Here is a 22,477-nt window from a genome sequence, read left to right as displayed (position 1 = left end):
GTGTGTGTGTGTGTGTGTAACTACAATACAACAAACAAAACAACTCAGAGTTGTGACTGGCTGCCAGAAGAAACTCAATCACATTTGACTGAGAAGGTATTACCTGTTCCATTACTTGATTCTATTACCTGTTCCCATTTGAATGCTGAAGAGTTAGAGAAATAAAATAATTGCCACTTAATAAAACTTCAGCAAGTTGTTTTTGTTAACAGTGATGATTGATAGGGATTTGTCAGTGACACTCTGTGATCCTGGAAGCAGAAGTCACCATGTAAACAACTGTGCTAACAAAAGGGGACTATTCACATGGCTGAAACTTGCTCTAAATGCATTCCTGATTGAGGGTCAAAGTGCTTAACTGTGATTGTGAATTAAGAATTGGATTTCATGAGTTTTGTTGAAAAAAAGAGATAGATTTTGTTCATTTATTTTCCTCCAGGAAAATGTTTAAAATGTATCTGAAAGGATAAAACATTTTCATGATACAAGTTGGAAAATTAGAGAAAGTTTAGGGTTAATTTATCTACATTGAATTATTTCCATGTGTTTAACTTTATTTTTTTTAAATATTTTTTGGTTGTAGATGGACACAATATCTTTATTTATTCATTTATTTTCATGTGGTACTGAGGATCAAACCCACTGCCTCGCACATTCAAGGCGAACACTCTACCATTGAGCTATAGCCCCAGCCTCTCCATGTTTAACTTTAATTATTACCTCTTATCCCATTCCAGACAATTGTTCATAAAACTTTTCTCAATACCATAAAAGCATTTTGAATCAAATCTTCAAGGTATTGTGGAAAAAAAACAAAACAAAACAAAACAAAAAAACCTGTTCTATATGGTTAGGTAGTGACATAATTCATGGAAGGAACTACAAAATTCCCTGTGTGAGGATTTTCTGGGCACCAACTCCAGCTTCTGTGCCCCTCAGCTACAATATGAAAAATAGACCTTTAGAATAGTCATGACTTTAGCCATTTAAAAAAGTGAAGACAACTTTGACATGGAAGAGAAATAAATTCTCTATCTCATTGTTTGGTAGAGTAACTATATTGGGGTCAAATATTGTTAAATAGGGTCAGAAGGCAAAAAAGTCAGGTGAGAGAGATTGGATTCTAAATGCACAAGAAGAGATGGGGAAAGTTGAGAGGCTTATGATTAAATCATATTTGGTACATGATTAAATCACATCAGTTTCTATTCTGTTGAAAATTATCTCTTCCTATCATTTTTTCAATACCAGCGTTGCATTACAGTTAAGGTGATTTGAAATATTTTGTGATTTAGAAATTTCAGCATGGTTTCATTTTTATGGCCATTCAGATTACCAAGAGCATTTCTATAACTTTCATCTATAACCTATTTTTAACTATTTCTAAACCAACAAGTTGTAGTTCATCATATCATGATTTTATTCCAATGTTTTATTTAAATTTTATTTTCCTAATAAAAGTAAAAGCTCCTAAGAATCTGGGCCCAAGTGCCTTCCCCAAAGACTTATACCTCTTTAACTGGTTTATATTTTCCATGGGTCAACTTGCCTGTCTTGTTCACTGCTGAATTGCAGTGCTTTTGTCTGTGAGGGTATGAAAAAAGAGAACTAAGCTCATACATAATTGCTCAGTGGTGATTGTTTTATGTGTGTGTTTGGGATTCAGCAAATTTAGAGAGGTAAAACACAGATTTGTTAAAGTAAGTACCATTCAGAATCACTTATTAAATGAACATTATTCTGAGAATTTTAATATATTAATGCTGGGGATACTGTTAAGATATTTTTCTTGTAAGTTGATATCAATTACTAGAATAAATATTATTGAAGTAAAATATTTTCCTTTTGGTACAAAATATTGTCCTTTCTAAACATCAAATAAATAAAATCTTTGATAAAAGTTATTACAAATTAATAGTTTAAGTCCTCTTCCTTTACTACATATAAAAATCTATGCACAGTTGGTCATGGTGGTGCATGCCTACTCTGGAGGCGGAAGCAATAAAATTGTAAACTCAAGGCCAACCCGGGAAATTTAGGGAGATCTTGTCTCAAAATAAAAAATAAGAGGGGCTGAAGATGTAGCTAAGTGGTAGAATACCCCTGAATTCAATCCCCAGTATTGAAAAAAAAAATCCGTGCCTGTATATTATGTATACATGTAGATACACATTTATCTATCTATACCTATTACACATATGTCATATATATAATGTTATGTTATTCATGTGTATCTCACACACACACATTCGCGCGCATGCACACGCGCACACACACACACACACACACACACACACAAACACACACCTCCATTTATTTCTGGTCTCTATCACACCTTACATCTTCCATTGGAATTGTAGTATTCTTTCCCGGATTGTAGAACTATTTGTTATTTTTATTGAGGCTATTTCCATGATTAAAATTCCTTGTCTCCCCAGGTTTCTGTGAGTCAACAGTGCCCCAGAAAGCATTTCTCTTCCTGAGACTCCAGGGAAGTCTTGGAATGCAAAGAACTTGAGGAGGAAGCCTGGCCAAGTAGAGATTTGTAAGCCTTTGTGTGCTTGCTGAAGCAGGTTTTTGGCATTAACACAAACCAAAGTGTTTGTATTATTAAAAGCAGCACTTTTCAAGTGAGTCCAGGGAGATCACTTTGGTTCTGTTGGTTTTGGCTAAAGAAGAGAAAAAGCTTTATTTTAACCACATAGTCATTATTTGCAAGGGACCATAACACATTATGCAAATAAAGAATGATTGTAGTTAAAGTAACTTTTTCAATAGAAATCAAAAACTATATCTTCTCTAATCCTACTATTTTCTAGATCTGAATCAAAAACTTCCTAGGTAGATTCCAAGTATGTTGTTCAAATTTAGTGCTTTTTCAAAAGAATGATGGCATGATTTTGTCAGTAATTTAGTAAGTTTCTGTTTTCTTAAAAAGGTAGAACTAAGACATATCAAGATTTAAAACTTAAATATCTTGGAATAATCAGAAGAACAACATGGGAGAAACTGAGAAAAGGATGGAAACCAACAGAGTAAAATGTCTTTCAAAGGTGAAGGTATGGTTTGCTTGGTTTTTGTCTTTTAACATATGTATCTGTATATGTAAAGTGTTTTTCTTAAACTTAGTTGGTTTTATAACCAAGGGTATGTCTAAACAGAATTATTGATATAGGCAATTTAATCAGAAATGGTTTTGAGGAACTTAAATAAGGACAGGATTTTTAAAACTTTGAGGCACACATTATATTTTTCCAGGAATTATTTTCTGGAATCAGGCACTGATATAATGCTCAACCTTCAGGGGTTTCTATTACAGAGAAGTGTGTGGGTTCAGCACTAGAAAATAGTTCATTGGACAGAAATGCTTTGTTGATTAGTATGCTAAGATTAGTTCACAATGACCCAGTAAAACAAATGTTTTCTTCAAGCTTTGGCATTATAACATCATTGTCTACAAGAAAAATACTCATTTTGTTAGCTGTTCTGATGGTTTTGACTATTTCAGAGCAAATTCTTTCTTTTAAGCGCCAAAAGCATCTTATATTCACTACATTTTGAATTTATCTTCAACCTGGGGATTTGAGCATTTGTCTTAATTCCACAGCTATTGCCTGAAAGTGGTTTCCCAACTAAGAAACTGGTACTCATTTTCTCCCTATCAAAAGCTCATTTTCCCTTTATATGTGTGTGGGTCAAATCTCTGTAAGTGCACAACAGTGGAGAGTAATAAAATAGATCTAGAAAACTACTTTTGCCTGAAATGCCATGTTAACTATAAAAATATCCTCTTAAATTATTCCTCAATTCTCATGATCTTGTGTAATTGCATGGTTAAAAAGAAGAATCTGAGTCTGAATTCTCTAGGTTCCTTTCTGCATCCAGATGCTATTTTCTGTATAAAGTTGTATAACTTATTTAACCTCTTTTGCTTAGTTTTTCTCATCTGAAAAGGATAATAACAATCATCCTATATTTATTATTACTACCATTTGTGAAGAAAAGTGGTCAGGCTTATTTATAAACCATAGGTCTTAAATTTTATTTTTGATTACTTTGGAGTTTAGCAAGATCATATACTGATGTGAATGTTATGGCAAAATATTGCAACCAAATGTATATCAAGTACAAATGATAGGCAAATGCTTAATAATCCATTAGATTTCTCTACTTTTCTGAACTTTGAAATATGTTCATTAAACAAAATTTTTTAGGAAGCATCAAAGGACTGTCGTTAACAAATTTGCTTCAAACAGAACATTGTTGTTGAAAGTAGGAATACACACACACACACACACATACACATACACACACTAGGACTAGCTGTATATACAGGTTAACACTAGACTTAGAATGCCATTACTACTTGTTTCTTTCACTCTGTGAATAGAATCAATTTAGCGAACCGATCTAATTGTTTTAGGGAAAGAACACTAGGATCATGATCCATCTAGTTTTCTTTTTTAAAATAAAAAAATTATTTTCCCAAGTTAGATTTGTACTTGATTTGGTAGACCTTGATTTTAAATATGAGTCATGTGAAAATTGTATAGTCTCAGTAATATGGTCTGCAAAGATTTATAATGAGAAGAGAGAATTTCCACAAATGATACTTAATATTAAAAGATAAATAGCTAGAGACATAGCCACATTATTTTGCAGCTATATAATAGTTGGGGTTTATACTAAGCTTGATATTCATATTTCCCAGGTCTTTTTTACCTTAATTTCTATTCAGATTTCACCAAACTAATTGGTACAGGTACCTTTTGGCCTAGGTGTATGCTGTGATCCGAATGTTTGTGATTCCTAAATTCACATGTTGAGATCCTACTCCCAAGGTGATAATGGTAAGAAGTGGGGCCTGTGGGAGTTAATTACATCACATGGGTGGAGTCCTCATGAGTGGAATCAGGGCCCTTATAAAAGAGACCTTTTTCCCCTTCCACCATTTAAAGACATAATGAAAAGATAGCCATCCTTCAATCAGTAAGTGGATCTTTTCCAGACAGCATATTTTCAAGTGCCTTGATCTTGGACTTCCTAGGTTCTAAGACTGTGAGAAATAAAGTTCTAGAGTCTATAAAAGCCATCAAGTTTATGATATTTTGTTATAGCACTTGAAATGGATTAAGACAATGTGTTTGACTCTTAAGAGTTCATCTTGCTTTCAGTCAGTACTGACTGCTTCTTTGGGATGTTTTTGATATTCTGTTATTAATTCAAGAAGCATGTCTTAGGTGCTTACACCAGTCACTTAATAGGCATAAAATATACAAAAGTAAGTAAAACATGACTCTTATCTCTGTATTATTCACAATACAATGAGGGAAGAAGTTATGGACATCCAAACGGATAAAATGCACAGTGATAGCAGCTCTAATAGAGGTAGGCACACAGTTGGAGCTCTGGAGTTAATATTTCTTGGAAAAGCATGCATGGTGGAAGGAGTAGAAAGTATAAGACTAAAGTTTGAAAGTTTTAGCCAAAGAGAAGACCAAATAGAATCTAGCAGGTAAGCAGAGATTTAGGTATGTGTGGGAAGAGGGAATTTTGGGAATAAAAGAGAGATTAATGGTAACAACTTGGAGACATCAAATAAGTCAATGATTGAGAAGCATCTACTGAATTGGGAAATTAGGAAGTTGCTTCTGATTTTTTACATAGTACTTTCAGGAGACACCAGACTATCGTAGCCTGAAAGCTAGATGAAGGATAAATAACGTATGCACTGAGTATTTATTATTCTTTTAAACAACTGTCATCAGGCATGAGGGAAGGTATTTATTTTTAAAACACAAAAGTACCTTCAATACATTATTAAGCTACAGGGGACAGAGGCAGTAATAAGTGAGAAGAGAGGGGGCAATAATTGATGAATCAGGAGTTCAGAAGTGGGAAAAATGGATTTAAGAGCATGAATGGAAGGATGCTATTTTATAGGAGAAAGAATACTTATTCTAGAACTAGAACTAGAAGAAAATTAGAAGGGATAGGGATAGAGCTAAGTTTTCCAGTAGAGTTGCTATAATTATTTTCTGTTGGTGAAGAACATGTGACTGGGTTGGATCCTGAAAAACAAAATAAAGTTGTAAGTAATTTTGAAGGGAAAGCAGGAGACAGCAGATAATTTGTAGTTTGACTCAAGAGTGGGTGTGTCTAGCAAGGATTTTAGGTATTTGAAAGTGATGGTTAGAGTGGGTCAGTGCTGTCTGAGAATGGAAATGTTATCAGGTAGTAACTTTAAATATGGTCAAGGAAAGAGTCCGATGGCATGTGACTGGAAACCACCTTTTGACTTGACAGAAATATAGCCATATTCTGTTGATTTTGATGCAGGAATTAATCTTTCTAACCATAATAGTACCCATGATACAATGCTTCCATTTTCAAATCCTTGCTAAAAACTGTCTTCTTCATTTTGATTTAATAAATCTATCAGAAATTTAATACATTTTAAATAGAATTGTTCTAGCTCTGTTAATCACAATGGTTCGAATTTTGAAGTTATCCTCAATGTTGTATTAAAGGCATCAATCCCACTCCCTACCTCCTCAGGCATGGTGACACACACCTGTAATCCCAGTAACTAGGGAGACTGAGGCAGGAGGATGGCAGTTTTGAGACCAGCCTGGGCAACTTAATGAGACACTGTCTGAAAATAAGATAAAAAAGGGTTGAGGATGTGGCTCAGTGGTACAGCATTTCCCTAGTGTGTGTGAAGCCTTGGGTTTGATCCCCAACACTGAAAAACAAAAAAAGCATCAACCTCACTTCCTTTTGGAACTAAATATGTAGAAGATATGATTGATTCAGTATGTAGAAATTTGTAGTATGCACATTTGTTTATCATAACAGGCACCTGTTCAATTTAGAGACATTTATATATGGTTTGTAATTAAAATATTACTTTAAAAAATTTACTACCAGTAAGTAGAAATCTAACATCATATAATTTGCATATTACTTTGAATAAGAGGCTACAAAAGTTCCTAACTCTGTCAGGAAGTTTTGCACAAATCCAGCTGCTGGAGTTGAGTTGGTGTGAAGAACACTCAGATAACACATCAGGAAAAGCAAATTTATTACTCACACGTAGGTAGTAAGAATAAACAGAAGCCTAGGACCTGTAGTGAGCTGTTCCCCAATACCCAGAAAACCACCCAGAGCAGATGGAGTCTCATCTCTGCATAGGTCTCTCTTTGTGCCACACCTGAGAGACCCCAAAAGTGCTCGACCTTGGGATTATATACTATGGACAACACTTGGTTTGCTGAGCTCAAGTACTATAGAACATCCTGTGCTGGGGAAAATGAAGGTATACTTCAGATTGTCCTGGACATTTCCTGTGTTACTGAGTTGCAATAATTCTGCCCCAAAATTTCAAACAAGATAAGAGGAAGAGCTGGATTGGCCAAGGTCATCTGGGAACCTATACTGCTGCAGGGAAAACTTGAGCAGATTTGCTACATTGACAGTGTCTTTGTTTGATTCTGTATTTCTTCCTTTCACCAAAGTATGTGTATCCATTTGTACAATAGATAGCATTGTAGTGCTGAAGACATTTAAATCAACAGTTGTGTCTTAGAATAACTGCTTGTGCCTATGAAATAATGAGACTATAACTACTACAAAATTCAGTGTCACATGTCAATTAGTCCCACTTTGAAGTTTTAGAGAGAAAACATGCCATGACAGACCAGAACAAACCAGATTTTAAAGTTTTTTGCAAGCTTAAGGATTACTTAAATTGGAAATAATCTAATGACAGAGGACTTTTTCTCAATAGACGATGAACATACAATTTAAAAATGTTATCTGTTATCTTATTTGTTTCTTTCTAGATGTTTCTGTTGGCATTAACTTGTGCATATGTATCCAAAACACTATCTGGATCTTATATGAATTCCATGCTCACCCAAATAGAGAGACAATTCAATATCCCGACATCTCTAGTTGGATTTATTAATGGAAGCTTTGAGATTGGTAATGGATTATTTTTGCATTACTTCTTTTTATATTTTGTTTTATCTGTGGAGCTGGTCTGAATTTTATTCTCCTTATGTACTGTTTTAAGTCATTTAATCTGATTGAGTTATATGTTTTCTAAAACCGAATAGCCTGGGTAAGTTTATAATATGCTTAGAAACAATCCATTTAAATACTATCTCACTTTACCACCTAAATATTGCCACATATTGCACCACTGTCTTTTTCTAATAGTTTCTTGGCTCTCTGGCATGAGTAGTGGAGTATTTATATTTAAATCTATCATTTGATAATCCTAAGGGAAACAAGGTTGTCATCTTTGTATTTAGAATGTATTGTGGGAGACCAAAGGAATTTGTTTTCCAAAGGAAAACACAAATATTTTTTCTTTTCCTTTTATGTCAGGGAGGTTGACAGTTCTCCTAAGTTCAAAAGGAAGAAGAAACTAGTTTCCTGTCTCGCTCTAAATTTATTTTAGAAACAGACCCTGGGGAAGAATGCAGTTTACTTTTAGGTTCTAATTTTTGGGATGATTGGGAATTTGTGAGAACAGAGATAAGGGAGAGAAAGATTTCTGTAAACAAAGCTACATAGACATATTCATGCCACTCTTTTCTAGTTTTATAATAGCTTCTTCTTCTTTCAAGATAAAAAATTACCTTTAACAGATTTAGCCAAAATGGAAATAAAAACCAAGGTTGAGGAGAAGCAAAATGGAAATCACTGATGATTGTTTCCTGTGGTCAGGTCCTTCAGATCTTACTCTGAATCTCCTGTGTCCTAGTTCCTGGCAAAAGAGTTAAAACTAACCTCTGCATAGATTTCTGGCATAGGCTCCTTACATAGACTCAGCTCACAGTCTAATGGAGGGCCTAGGTACAAATTAATAATTTTGAAAGTAATAAATGCTGTTCATAGGTATATGCATAGTCTGATAGAAACAGGAAAGGGGACACAACCTCATTTGGGGAAGACAGGCTTTTGAGGGATAAGTAAAAGTTTTCCAGGTGAAGAAATGGTATTAGGTAAATGTGAAGGGAGTTTCAATAGAAGAAGCAGCACAAAGGTGAAGCAGTACAATAGCTTGTGTGGGGAGTAACCTTCAGCCCAGTATTATTGGTTAGTCAAGTTTAAGGTGGAAATTGTTAGGATGCGAATCTGGAGAAATGGATAAGGGTGAGAAATGGGGAGAGACTTGTGAGCTTGTTACGAGTATATCTTTTAATCTTGGGTGAGAAAAGTCAATAAAGATCAGAAAAGGTGTTGTTGGTCTTCTTCCATGTTAAGCATCGTGTTAGCAATCTGATGAATAATATTGTAATTCCACAAAATAAACTATAGTAGTAGAAATGAAGCCAAATATATTGAAATAGCATTATATCAAAATATGAAAACAACTTATTAAGTAATGGTCCTGGCTTTTAACACATTAAATAATATCTAGCACTAATTTTCAAGTAATTATTAGTGTTACTAACATTTTGGGTATCTGCAAACAACTGTAATGTTACATGGAAATATCTGTACTTTTGATGGTGACAAAATCATAAGAACTGTTAGTACTACATTTTGTTATTGCCTGCTTTTTACCATCAGTGGAAAAACTAATGGAGATTAGTGAAAATAAAGATGCAACTTTTTTTTTTCCTCACTCAAGTTCATGTAATCTGTGATTTCTACCCATGAACTCCTTGGAGGTTTATAGACTGCAGGTTAAGAATCCCTGTTTAAAGCCAGGGTCAGATTCACTTTTTAGAAGGGCCATGCTTGTGGCTGTGTTAAGATAGATCTGAAGGTATAAAATCAGACAGAGGATAGAGAAGTTCCAGGAGGCTGATGCTGAAGCCCAGGGAGAAGTATCTGGGCCTGAGCCAGGATCATACTGATAGGAATAAAGAGAAGAAGAGTGACTTAAAGTAATCTAGGAGTTAAATTCCAGGGAACCTGACAACATATAAGAGGTAGGTGAGGGCAAGGACTTCTGCAGGTTACAACTTGGACAATGAAAAGGATAATAGTGTCAGGGCTGAGAATACAGGAAGAGGAGCAAGATAATAGTGGTGATTGTGGAGATGGTGATGATCTCTATTTAGGCAAATTTTTTGTGGTGGTATCTGTAAGACCTTTGGGTATTGAGTGATATTTACAATGCTGTTGCAAGTCTAAAGCACTGGGAAACTCGTGGATTGGAGCTATTGATAAGTGAGTAAGTAAATGCTTAAGACTAGAGAGTAGATGAGGGGATTCAAGGAAAGGATGTAGGATAAGAACAGTGGACAGGGGCTGGGGATGTGGCTTAGTGATAGAATGCTTGTCTGGCATACATGAGTCCCTGGGTTCCATCTCCAGCACTGTAAAACGAAAGCACCAAATGAATAAGTACAATGAACAAAGAATGGATCCTGTAGGTGTACCAATGTTTAAGGCAGAGATGGGAGAAAAAGAATCCATGAAAGTGTTAAGAGAAGGAATGGTCCAAGAAATAACAGAGGAACCAAGAAAGAATTGGTACTATAGAGGCCCAGGGAGTAGTAATTTCCAGAAGAAAGAAAGTCTTTCAGTTTCATGTGAAAAGATGTGTCAACAGTGTTGAAATCATTGGAAATATCCAATTAGGATGGAGAACTGTTTCCAGGGTTTCAAAGTACTGAAGTAATTAATGACATTTGCCAAGTACTTTTAGTTGGATAGAAGATTTAGCAACTAAAAAGTAAGACTGGGGATGTAGCTCAGTGGTAATAAAAAAGCACTTGCCTAGCATGTGTGAGGCCTTGAGTTCAATCCCCAACACCTCCAAAAAAAAAAAAAAAAAAAAAAAAGAAGAAGCTAAAAAGTAGTGGGGACAGCAGTGACTTCAGGAAAAAATGGGAGGAGGGAAATGGAATCTGTAACTATAGATGAATGTTCTTGGAAAGTTTGGAGAGAAACTAGAAGACATCTGTAGACTAAAGTTCAGTGAGAGGGAGAGGTTTAAAAGACATGAGAGAGATTTTAAGTGTTGGTATGAATTGCTGGAGAAAATGAATGTTGTGCTTGGACTGGGATGGTCAGATGGGCACCAATACCTTTGAAACTGAAGGAAGGCACTAAGGCCCCAGGATGGGAAAAACAGATACTGTTACATTTTTATTGCCCCAAATTTCTTGACAAAGTAGAAAATATTAACTATTTCTACCACTAATAGGTGCTGATAAGTGATTTGAGAATGATGAAGACCCAAGATATATTGCTGGGGGGTGGAGATATTTTACAGATGCCTGTAGAAGTTGACTTCACTTACATTCCCCATTGGTTATTTTTACAAGCACCATTCTCCATAGCCTTGTCCACAACTTTTGTCCTATGTCCTCATGGCAATTATTTTACTGACAGAGCAAGGCCATGAGCAAAGTCGAACTCAACCTTAAGTGTGGAGGGAAAGTTCTTCTTTTACAAAAAAAAAAGAAAGTTCTTCTTTTACAAAAACAACAGATTTCAGTGAGCTTCCAGAGACATTACCTGTAACTAGGATAGCATTTGTGCTGGAAATTTTAGAAATGTGGAGAGACCACTGTGGCTGATGTGGCTGTAGATGTGGGGCACTCTCAATATAAAATATTGTAGATACTAATTCTCTTCTTTGTACAAGGCAGACTTGAGAGAAACAGAAATCCAAAGAAAAGTCTTCAAAATATTCAACACTACTTAGAAAATTAACTCCTTGAGGAATTTTTTTTTGAAACTTTTATAATCCTTAACCTCATTATAGAGGTTTTCTTTTTTTTTTATTTTTTATGTTTACAAACTGCATTTTGATTCATTGTACACAAATGGGGTATAACTTTTCATTTCTATGGTTAGAGGTTTTCTTTATACATAGTGGAGTAAATGTTCATTGAATTAAAAATGTGTGGTTTGCCAAGAACCTATATTTATATTTTGTTCTTTCAACTTTTAACTCCGTACTCGTTTTGTGGAACAGGCATGAAAGGAGAGGCCAGAGATCACACATAAACTGTCACCTACTTTTATGTCCCATTTCCCAAGGTCGGATAATCACAGAGCTATAAAATTACCTAGAACTATTCTTCAGTTCCTTTCACTGACTTCTTTTCCTCTGCCCTCTTTAAATGGTGATGTTCCACAGAGATCTGTTTATGTATCTGTCTTAATTGTGAAATGGAATCCTCCTTTAGGACAGAAGTTTTGTCTTATTCATTTAAAAGTTTTATGCATCCTGAGCACCAATCCCAGTAGTTTAGATGGTTGCTATATAGTCAATACTAGTGTATAAATGATTGGGTGAAGCTGTTAAGATTTTGTTAATACCTGTTTAAATAAGCATTCTCAATTTTTCTCCCTAGGAAATCTTTTGTTGATTATATTTGTGAGTTATTTTGGAACTAAACTACATAGACCTATAATGATTGGTGTCGGATGTGTGGTTATGGGATTAGGGTGTTTCTTAATATCGCTACCTCATTTCCTCATGAACCGGTAAGTAGTCCAGTCTTTGATGATATTTTAGGTCCAATTTTTATCTGCAAGAACTGAGGCTTGGAATTACCCCTCTGGGAGTGATACTTCCTAAAAAGCACAGAGCACTAAAGTAGGAACTGGAAGAAATGGATTCTGTTCCACCAGTCTGTCCTGTGCTCTTGGCTTGCCTCACTTCCACTCACACAGTCACACATTGTCAATCTGTGAAATAGGGATTTGGGACACCTCTTCCGTGAAGTTGGATCTGATGAAAAGATACTTAGGACCTGCCAGAATTTGGATTACTCCTTCCTCAGGACTATTTAGACACTTCTGATTGCAATAAGGTTCTGTTTAATTGTATGTCACAAAGAGAACAGTCTAAATGTTGATTTTTATTTTAATTTTTACCTAAATAGTTTATATACAAGATTGTAAAAATAAAATTATATTGGAAGATTTGTCCCCTGCCCCTGATTCCTGCTTTCCAGGATAACCTCTCTAACCTTGTAACTGCCTTAACTCTTTTGAGGGTTTGCCTTTGTATCTTGTTAGTTTTTAATACCTCAGTGTTCTGGATGTATATTGAATTCCTATTATAAATTCATATTCAGTATTTACATTTGTATGATTTGAAAATACTTTTCACCACTGGATCATGCTGTTATTTTTTTCTGTTACATAACTTTTATTTTTCCCGAATTTAATAATTGACTCATTTTTTTCTTTTGATTAGCTTTCTTTATATCTCTCACTAATTCCTTTCCATTTGATAGAGCAACCGTCCTCTCAGGGCAAGTCAGAGGGTTCCATTTTTGTCTGGGAGATACTTTCCTAGCACCATCTGTACTGCTGTTACCCACTGCATTCTAACTGGAAACGGCATTGCTGTTCCCTTGGAATTGTCCACCATTTTTATCCTTGGGCATTTGCTTTCCTCTTTCTTATGTTCAGTTACTCATTCTCTGGTATCATGGCTTCTACTTTCCTTTTTACTCTCTTCCTTTCTGTAGAGAAAGTAATTTAGTAACTTTCTGAAAAAGTATAAAATTTAAAACCTTGTACATCTGAATATGATCTTTTTTATATTTTTATTTTTATTTTTTGATTCATTGTACACAAATGGGATACAACTTTCATTTCTCTGGTTGTACATGAAGTAGAGTCACACTGTTTGTATAATCATATTCTTATTTTACTTCCACTTTGATTGATAGTTTGGACACCATTCCAAAGTGTGTTTTTATTTTTTGTTTTCAGTGTTATTATTATTGAGAATACTGTGCAATTTTAATCCATGTGACCAGATTCTTTTCTCTGTTAAATATTGAGTTTTTTTAAGCTCTAGAGTCAGAAAAATTCATAATTATCTTGACATAAGTTCTTTTCCTCCTCTGTGCTAGGTGCTTTCAGTATGGACATTTGGGAAAATTACTTGCATTTTTTTCTCTTAGATAATATCTTCCTTCCCTTACCCTTCTATTTTCTCCTTCTAGAACTTCCACTATTTGAATATTGGCTATCCTGGATTAAATTCATGTTTTTCTCATCTTCTTTCTCTAATTTTATGGCTTATCTTCTTCTACTTTTGGGAGATTAGTCTTCCAAACCTTCAAATGGGTTTCTAACTTGCACTATCATACTTTTCATTTTCAAGGACTCCTTCATTCTTTGAATATCTCTTTTTGAGGGACATCTTATTCTTTCAAGAAGGCAGTATCTTTTCCCATCTAGCTTTTCTTCATCTTTGCTGTCTCTGGCTCCTCCAAGTACAGTTTTATGTTTGTCTCTGTTTTCACCATTATAGGTGTCCCTCGTATATCTTGTTCTTGGTTATTCATATTTAAGAAAGAGGAATAACAGCAACAATAAACTAATTAGAAATTCCATGTTTGTGTTTAGGACCTGGTTAATGGATGACTTTTTCATAGAATGATTAGGCAAGGATTGGCTGTTTTCAGATGACTCAGAACTGGGCATCATCTATTAATTTTCCTAGGCAAGGATTCTACTTTCTGGGCTTGGGAGGTAGAAGCTTGGCTACCAGCCAGTGGGGATGGTAACCTCATTTTTTAGTATGCAATCTTTCTATTTTCTTTAATACTCAGTTTTTAGTATGGACTCCCTGTCCTCAGTATGTCTAGAGCTAAACGCACTAGACTCAATGGACATTTTCAGTGCGAGAGGCAGGGGATGTCTTTGTAGGTTGAACTCATCCTTATGTATACTTAAAACCATAGTGTGTAAGTCATTTGGAATTTGGATCACGCCCATTCTACATTTTAAGGAATCTTGCCTGAAGCTTTCTGGGGATATAGAGCATGTGTTTGGGTGCTTCTTGTAGACACTTATGACTATGTTTTTCATTCTCCAATTTAGTCACCATCAACATATCTTCTTTCTTTCCCACTTTCAATATTTCCTCAAACTCCGCCTTATTGTCAGATCTCCCAGTCTTTTTACCCTTGTGGAATTATGCCTTTTCATTTTTCATTTTAAAATCCTTTTACTGTCATTTGGTTGGTGTGTTATAATAAGTGGACTTTGAATAAGAGACTCAATTTTAAATGTATAAATTAAATGAATAAAAATTATTTTATCTTCTCAGGTATTTTTGAAGGGATCAAACATTTTTAGGCAAAGAGGTTTTACTGCTCTTTTATTTTTTATCTTATCCAAGGCAATATCAAGTAATATCCAACTATTATTTACATTTATTCCACCCTCTGCCAAAGGTGTTAATTCTTTGAAGCTGTTATGTGTGTGGGCTCATGAGTAGGGAAATAGAAACCTTTGTTCACAGTTCACAGTCATGTTCTATGGGCATGACTAAGCAATTGTTCTAAGGAGAGGGCATTTCAACTCTTTATATTATATCCTGTAGCATACAAATTAAGACTATTGAGGGTATCCAAGCATAACACTTGAGCTCATATACAACTAAGAAGGACAAGTTTTCTTTTGGCTTTCTCTTATCTAATATACACATAGAAAGAAACCCAGAATAATTTCTAACAAAGAGAGACTCAGTTAGATATAATTTCCTATAATCTTATAGCCTGTAATTCATTTTCTGAGAAAGGACATTTGGATCCTGTAGTAATTTGCCTAAATTAAATGACCACAGTCTATTAACCCTTTTGTTCTTGTGAGAAGAGGAAAAACCATTACTTTAAGCTGTTCTGATAGTCAGTATTCTCTCAAGGCCCTTCATTATGATGGGCAAATTTTTTTTCTTTTTTTGTAGTTAATGAACATGTTGGGTAATTATTTTTGGATTCTCAGAAAGGCATGGTTATGCTTCTTATGAGCAAACTTCAGAGAATCCAAAGTTAGAGATTGTCTCCTTCCCAACAAAGCCTTTATCTTCTTAATTACATGTTAAGTCTCTTATTTTATTTTAGTTCAGTTTTCGTTCCTTGTTCCACATTAATTATTTCTAGGAAATGGTCACTTAAAAACCACAGATGGTTGATGTGAGATCATCTAAAAGGCATGTCATTAACATGTAGAGACTTGAAAGCTAACTGTAAAGGAAGTCTACATTTTCAATGTGTAGCTGATTGTTTTGATGATATTAATTTATGGTGATTAGAGTAACAAAGTTGAAAAGACATCTTTATAGAATTTGGATGTTGTGACTTAAGTGAAGCAGGAATCAATAATCTGCAAAATGCCCACATTGTCCTCAATAGTTCTTTAACATAAATATGTTTTCCCCATCTATATCTTCATATAGATATGAATATGAATCTACAGTTTCAGTTTCAAGCAACTTGTCCTCAAACAGTTTCTTATGTATGGAAAATGGTACCCAGACTTCAAGACCAACACAAGATCCATCAGGTTGTCTACTTCATTTTATTGTATTCTGTCCAGTGAATTTGTAACTGAACACTTTCTGCTGAAAAGCTTTTGAAGAAAATATTGGATTTAGTTAAGTGACTTTGGTAAATGAACAGAAGATATTTTTTCTCTTCTAGGATCTTTGAGAGGACACAAGAGAGGAATAGGAATGTCTAATAATATAGAATATTATCCCTCATTCAATGTATTTATTAAGATTTCCTTGTCTGTTTCTTAAAATGGTTATTTTAAAACAAGTCAAAGAAGGGTGAATATGTCGCTCAGTGGTAGAGAGCTTGCCTAGCTTGCACAAAGCCCTGGGTTCAATCCCCAGTATGAACAGGAAAAAAACAAACAACAACAAAAATAAGTCAAAGATAACCATCCCAGAACCATGGTAGAGTTAATCCCACAAATAAAAATGACTCTGAAGGATGGGTTTATGCTTATTATTTGTTCTGAACAATTACATAAATAGCAAATAGGAAAAAGTTCAAAATGTTTGTATTATATCCCTGATATTCTATAGCCAGGAAAGCAGCAAGTATACTAAAGTTTGGAATTACTTTATTCCCTTTCTATTAATAGGGACTTGTTTTTCTGTCTCCTTTTCCCTCTCTAACAGACTTGACTTTACAGTTTAGCACAATAATGGTGCTTCCTCTAGTTTCCTGTTGGTCCAGGCAACAACATAGTGACCTCTGCTCCTTCATATGCTAAGGGATCTAAATAATCTTCTAGTGATATTTAGTCTGGAGGTGGCTCTGCTGACTTACCTCAGGCCAGAACTTCTCCTGTGATGGGGACATTTTTATGCTGGATTCTTGACAGTACTGCCATTATGGAATTAGCAGGAACCAAAATAGTTTCAGACTATGTGTCTCAGAAGAGCTAAGTCAAAGAAGTCACTCAGGGGAAAAGGGGGAAACATCAGCAGTAGCCTGAATTCACTTCTTGAGCTGGCTTCGCAGAAGGCTTGTGCAGGCACTAGTCTGCATTGCAGTGGGTACAGTAAAACCTCCCTTCTCTCGGGCAATTCCAGGAAAGTGCATTCATTTTTTCATCACCTCACATTTTCAGTTTTGCCCTAGAGTAGGCCTAGGATTTGTTTGTGATCTCTAGACACAAATCATTGTGCTCATCATTGGGAAAAACAAAACAAAACAAAACAAAACAAAAAAACACTAAAAAACAAAACAAAAAAAACCCTCCAGAAATGGAAACTATGATGTTTTTATACTGGGAACGACTGTGAGATACACTTCGCAAGAAACTGCTGGACTCAGCTGTGCTCAGCACCTCACATTTGTGGGCAACACCTGGCCAATTTACAGGAGGTGAAAATACCTTGTTTTTCACTGCCCTGAAACATGATCCCACAGTGTTTCCTTAAGGTTTGACAGTTTTTTTTTGTCACAGAACAAAAATGGCAAAGAGGTAGATATGTCTTCAGAGAGCTCTCTTTTTTCCTTTCAATTTCCTTAGGCCTGGTCCTTATTATTCTAATAAGAAGCTGTTGCTCCAAGGATTGGGGTGGTTTTATTAAAAGTTTTTTATTTTTATTTATTTATTTTTTGATGGTTTCAGTATACAACAGGCCCTATAGAAAATAAAGTGATTATTATGCAGTTAAATATTTTTAGTTTTTATAAAGTAATTAACTATAGAGAATTCAACCTTGAATGGAACTTGGGTTTAAATCTTATAAATGTGATATGAATTATGGGGAGATATATTTATGTATGTGTGTTTTTTCTCGCCCCAAAGTTGTGTAGGAATGGGGTAGTACTCACAGCTGTTAACTGGGACCAGTAGTTACTGGTAACCTAAATTTTTTTGGATAGGGGTAAGCCTGATATTCAGTGTTTGCCAAATTCTATGATGTAAATGCTCCCATCAAACTTACCAAAAGAATTGCCACTACATATTGAATTGGGAAGAGGTACATAGTGTCTTCTCTCCCAGTCCAGCAGAACTGGTTCCAGCACACCACTTATACTTGTCTATACCTAAGCCCTGTCTCAAAAAAATGAAAGAAGGGTGACCCAATGATTCATTGCTGGCAAAGTAAGATAAATTATTGACCAGATGTCATGGGTATATAAAAACTATGAAATGCTTAGAGAAAACTTTGAATTAAGTGTCACTAACTCTTTCAGAGCACTAATGCAAATTTTTTTGTTTGTTCATTTTAATGCAGAGTGTGTGAAGGAAGTTAAGTCATTAATGTGGGTATATGTACTGGTAGGAAATATTATACGTGGAATGGGTGAAACCCCCATCATGCCTTTGGGTATTTCCTATATAGAAGATTTTTCCAAATCTGAAAATTCTCCTTTGTATATTGGTAAGTTTAAAAATCTGCCTTAACTCCTTTTCAGGACAGTAAGTTCCCTGAGGTTAAAAATTATTTGTCTACATAGAATCTTAGTGATTTCCAGAATGATGAGCAGAGTGTCTTGGCATAGTTAGCCATAAGGTTTTTGAATGTAGCAATCAATTATATACTAACTTCAAGTAAGCCACCTTGTAAAATCTGCCTTTTCTTTTTTTTAACGTACTGAGGATTGAACCCAGGGGCATTATAGCACTGAGTTACATCCCTGGTCTTTTTTAATTTTTTATTTTGAGAAAGGGTTTTTCTAAGTTACCCAGTCTGGTCTTGAACTTGCAATCCTCCTGCCTCACCTTCCCTGAGTCATTGGGATTACAGGTGTGTGCGTTTGCCCAGCTGCAAAATCTGCTTTCCACTATTAAAAATACTACTATTCTAGTGCCCCTAAAATCCTCTGAATTCTCTATTTCTCTGACACTACATTCTTTCCAATCTGTTAAGAGATTTACCAATATTTTCTCTAAAATTTTGCTTAGATTCAAAATCTTCTTTGCTATTTATGTTTTTGTTCAGGTTCTCATTACTTCATAATTTATTATAACTTCTTTTTTGGTCATTTGTTTCTATATGTTCTTTTATCAATTTCTTATAAGCATTCTTGCAGTATAATCTTTCTGAAATATTGTTTTAATCAGGTCTTTTTTACCATGTTCATGACACCTGCTGACTTCTTGTTTATTAACTCTGATCTCTTACTTATCAATCATGACTCTGATACCCTATGTATAATATTTAATTTCCTTAATAGTTTCCCTTCATCACAGTCTCAACCTACTAGTCAGGATTCTTCACATTTTTCACAAAAGCAGTTTTCATAATTACCTTTTAAAATTCATGCATTACCTGGTATAATAGTCAACCCAAGAACCACTTTCTTATATTATCTCCCAATCTTCTAACTAGTCTTATTATGTGACTTGCTTATATTCCTTAGCTGCTCTATCTATAGTTGGCCAAAAACTCATAACTTTAATATAGGTATATTTTCCTATTAATGTATACATATCTTTTAGAAAATTTGAAGAGAGTGAGAGAAAATAAGAACAGACCTATACATAATCAAGATGGACTAAAAATTTAAAAACTATTGAAATAACTTTTGGCACTTTTTGGAGACTCACTGATTTTGCAATAATCTCTTGAAGTGTTTTTCTTTTCAGTTCTTTTAAATTTCATCACATACTTTTATTGAAAGAATGCATACACATTTCTAAAATAAATTAGCAAACAGTTTGCTACAATATGTATTTTGAGATTCATGAAATACTGTGGTACTGGTTTAGTTAGCCTTTACATCACTGTGACCAAAAGATCTGACAGTAGCAGCTTAGAGAAGGAAAAGTTTATTTTAACTCACAGTTTTACAGGTTCAGTCTATGTTCAGTCTGCTATTCCATAACTCTGGGTCCAAAGTAAGGCAGAGGAAAGCAGCTAAGGATCTGGCAACCAGGAGAGAGAGAGACAGAGAGAGAGAGAGAGCAAGAGAGTGCAAGTGCTCTGCTCACCTGAGACAAAATATAAACCCTAAAGTAATACCTATCTGCCTACATTTACTACCCAGTTAATCCATATTAGTGGATGCTTTGCACATTCTTGCACTATCTCACACGTGAGTTTTTGGGGCACACTTCAGCTCTAAACCATAACATTCCTCCTCTGCTCCCCCAAAATTCATGTCTATCTCATAATGAAAAATACATTTAGTCCAATTCTAAGAGTTTCCATTGTCTTAACAGTTACAGCATTGCTCAAAGTCCAAGTCCAAAATCTCATTTGAAACTCATAGCAACAATGGCACAAAGTAAGTATTTCCATTTAACAATAGAGAAATGGGGGCATAGAAAGAAGAGAAGGAACCAAAATAAACTAAAATTCAACTGGACAAACAAGTCCTATAACTCCACAACTAGTATCTAGGGAACATGGCATCATGATGTTACCTTCAAAGGACTTGTGTGACTCTGCCCCTAAGGCCTTGCTGGTCACAGTCCCTGTGGTCTCCCTCTTAGGCTAGCTCTGTTAAATTCCTGCAGCTCCCTTGGCAGATGTCATATGTTACTGGCATCTCTTAATTTCAGGGGTGTCTCCTTTGTAGCTTTGGCTTCTTTCTTACATCTTCATGTATCACCTTTCAGGGACAGCCCACAGGGACTCTGATCCTGCTACACTTTTCCTAATCTCCCAAGTCTTCCTATGAAATCTTAGTGGAAAAGTCCTTGTCCCCCAACTTCAGCATCTTACATTCCTGCAAAATCAAGGCCATGTGGTTGATGCCAAGGTCTACCACCATCTTGAGCAGTAACCAAGCCTCTTGGGACCATGGCTGCAGCAGCCTCTGAGTACCTGGATGACTGAATATAGTGAAACAACTTCCTAGGCCCCGCTGTGCAACCAAGGTGCCCCCATGGTCGCTTCTCAAAGCAATTTTTACTTTTACACCCTTAAGCCTGTGATGGGCATTGTCTTGCCCATTCATGAAATGCCTTCAAGCCATTGTTTCTGGGTAAGGTACTTAGCACTTAGCATCTCTTTAGTGGCTATAATGAATAATCACAACTTCCTTGGCTCTAGTTTTATTCACAATTTTCTGGTCAAACTGCAAGTTTTTCAAATGTTTCTACTCTGCTTTCTGCTCCTGATTACCATGCTAAACTTAGCTAAAAGCTGCCAGAAATGGCCATGCCACCTTCTGAATTCTTTGCTGCCTTGAAATTTCCTCCACCAAATTAATTAGTTTGACATCTTTATATTCATTCTCACAGAATGTCTCAGGACATGGGAAAATTGTAGATGACAACTTTGCCAGGATATAACATAAGTGGCCTCTAGTCCAATTTCCAATTTAGTCCTCTTTCTCCTCTGACAACCTTATGATCTCAGTCTTTACTATCCACAGCAAGATTTTTACTCAGCATGAAAGATAATTTGGAAGTATTGAGAAAATGACTTTAAATTATGAGACTTCGATGTTAGTCAACTTTGTACTACTTTAACAAGTACCTAAAATAATCAATGTTTTGGTAAGCGTTTTTGTCCCTGTGACCAAAAGACCTGACAAAAAACAATCTGGAGGAGAAGTTTATTTTGTTTCACAGTTAAGTCTTTTTAAAAACTTAAGTCTTTTCACAGAACCAGAACTCTCTGTGAGTATATAACTTTATGTTTTGTTTATTTTTAGGGTTTATAGAAACAGGAGCTATCATCGGTCCTTTGATTGGACTTTTGTTAGCGTCATTCTGTGCAAACATTTATGTAGATACTGGATCTGTAAGCACAGGTAATTCAACAAAACTATTTGAACAGTATCTAGAGTATGCAAAGTATCTTATGTATGTAGTCACATGTAATCATTGCCCTATTTGACCTTCACATTGATAGATTAATTCCACTTTACATAAGCCAACCAAAGTGGAGTAAATAGTAGAGAAAGACAAAGTGCTGATCTTCTGACGAAAATCCATTATGCCTTCTATTGTATCCCAACCATGTTTTGGTTTCAAAAGATTTAAACACATAAGTTTTACTTTCTTTTAGTCAAGCAATCACTTGTGGATAATGAAATAGACCTTTCAGTTATTTATTAAGTACCTTGTTATAAATTCTTTATGTGATAGGATAGATAATCAAGGCTAATTTATTGCTGAATAATATCATAACTCTACACATTGTCAGATAAATCTTTTTAAATTAAACTTGTAACTGATAGATAAATACAAAAAATTATACACATTAATGGGATTCCATGTGATATTTTGATACATGTGTACATTGTATAATATTCACATCAGG

The 22,477-nt window shown here is 35.1% G+C and overlaps 1 protein-coding gene across 14 annotated transcripts in view; it reads left to right on the top strand.

Moving 5' to 3' along the window:
* Positions 1 to 22,477, top strand: part of Slco1a2 (solute carrier organic anion transporter family member 1A2) — a 123,349-nt gene that overhangs the window by 58,415 nt on the left and 42,457 nt on the right. For 8 of the 14 annotated variants that reach the window (XM_047550893.1, XM_047550888.1, XM_047550882.1 and 5 more), the window contains 7 exons: positions 2,439 to 2,545; positions 2,939 to 3,059; positions 7,845 to 7,986; positions 12,333 to 12,465; positions 16,187 to 16,293; positions 18,494 to 18,640; positions 21,867 to 21,965. In XM_047550893.1, coding sequence (XP_047406849.1) covers positions 3,000 to 3,059; positions 7,845 to 7,986; positions 12,333 to 12,465; positions 16,187 to 16,293; positions 18,494 to 18,640; positions 21,867 to 21,965 — 688 coding nt within the window. In that variant the 5' untranslated portion in view covers positions 2,439 to 2,545; positions 2,939 to 2,999. Of the gene's footprint in view, positions 1 to 2,438; positions 2,631 to 2,724; positions 2,842 to 2,938; positions 3,060 to 7,844; positions 7,987 to 12,332; positions 12,466 to 16,186; positions 16,294 to 18,493; positions 18,641 to 21,866; positions 21,966 to 22,477 lie in introns of those variants that run through there. The other 6 variants (XM_047550886.1, XM_047550890.1, XM_047550892.1 and 3 more) reach the window with 4 other exon arrangements.

This window comes from Sciurus carolinensis, chromosome 4, assembly GCF_902686445.1.
Source record: "Sciurus carolinensis chromosome 4, mSciCar1.2, whole genome shotgun sequence".
Lineage (NCBI taxonomy): Eukaryota > Metazoa > Chordata > Mammalia > Rodentia > Sciuridae > Sciurus > Sciurus carolinensis.
This window is presented reverse-complemented; position numbering and strand designations above follow the sequence as displayed.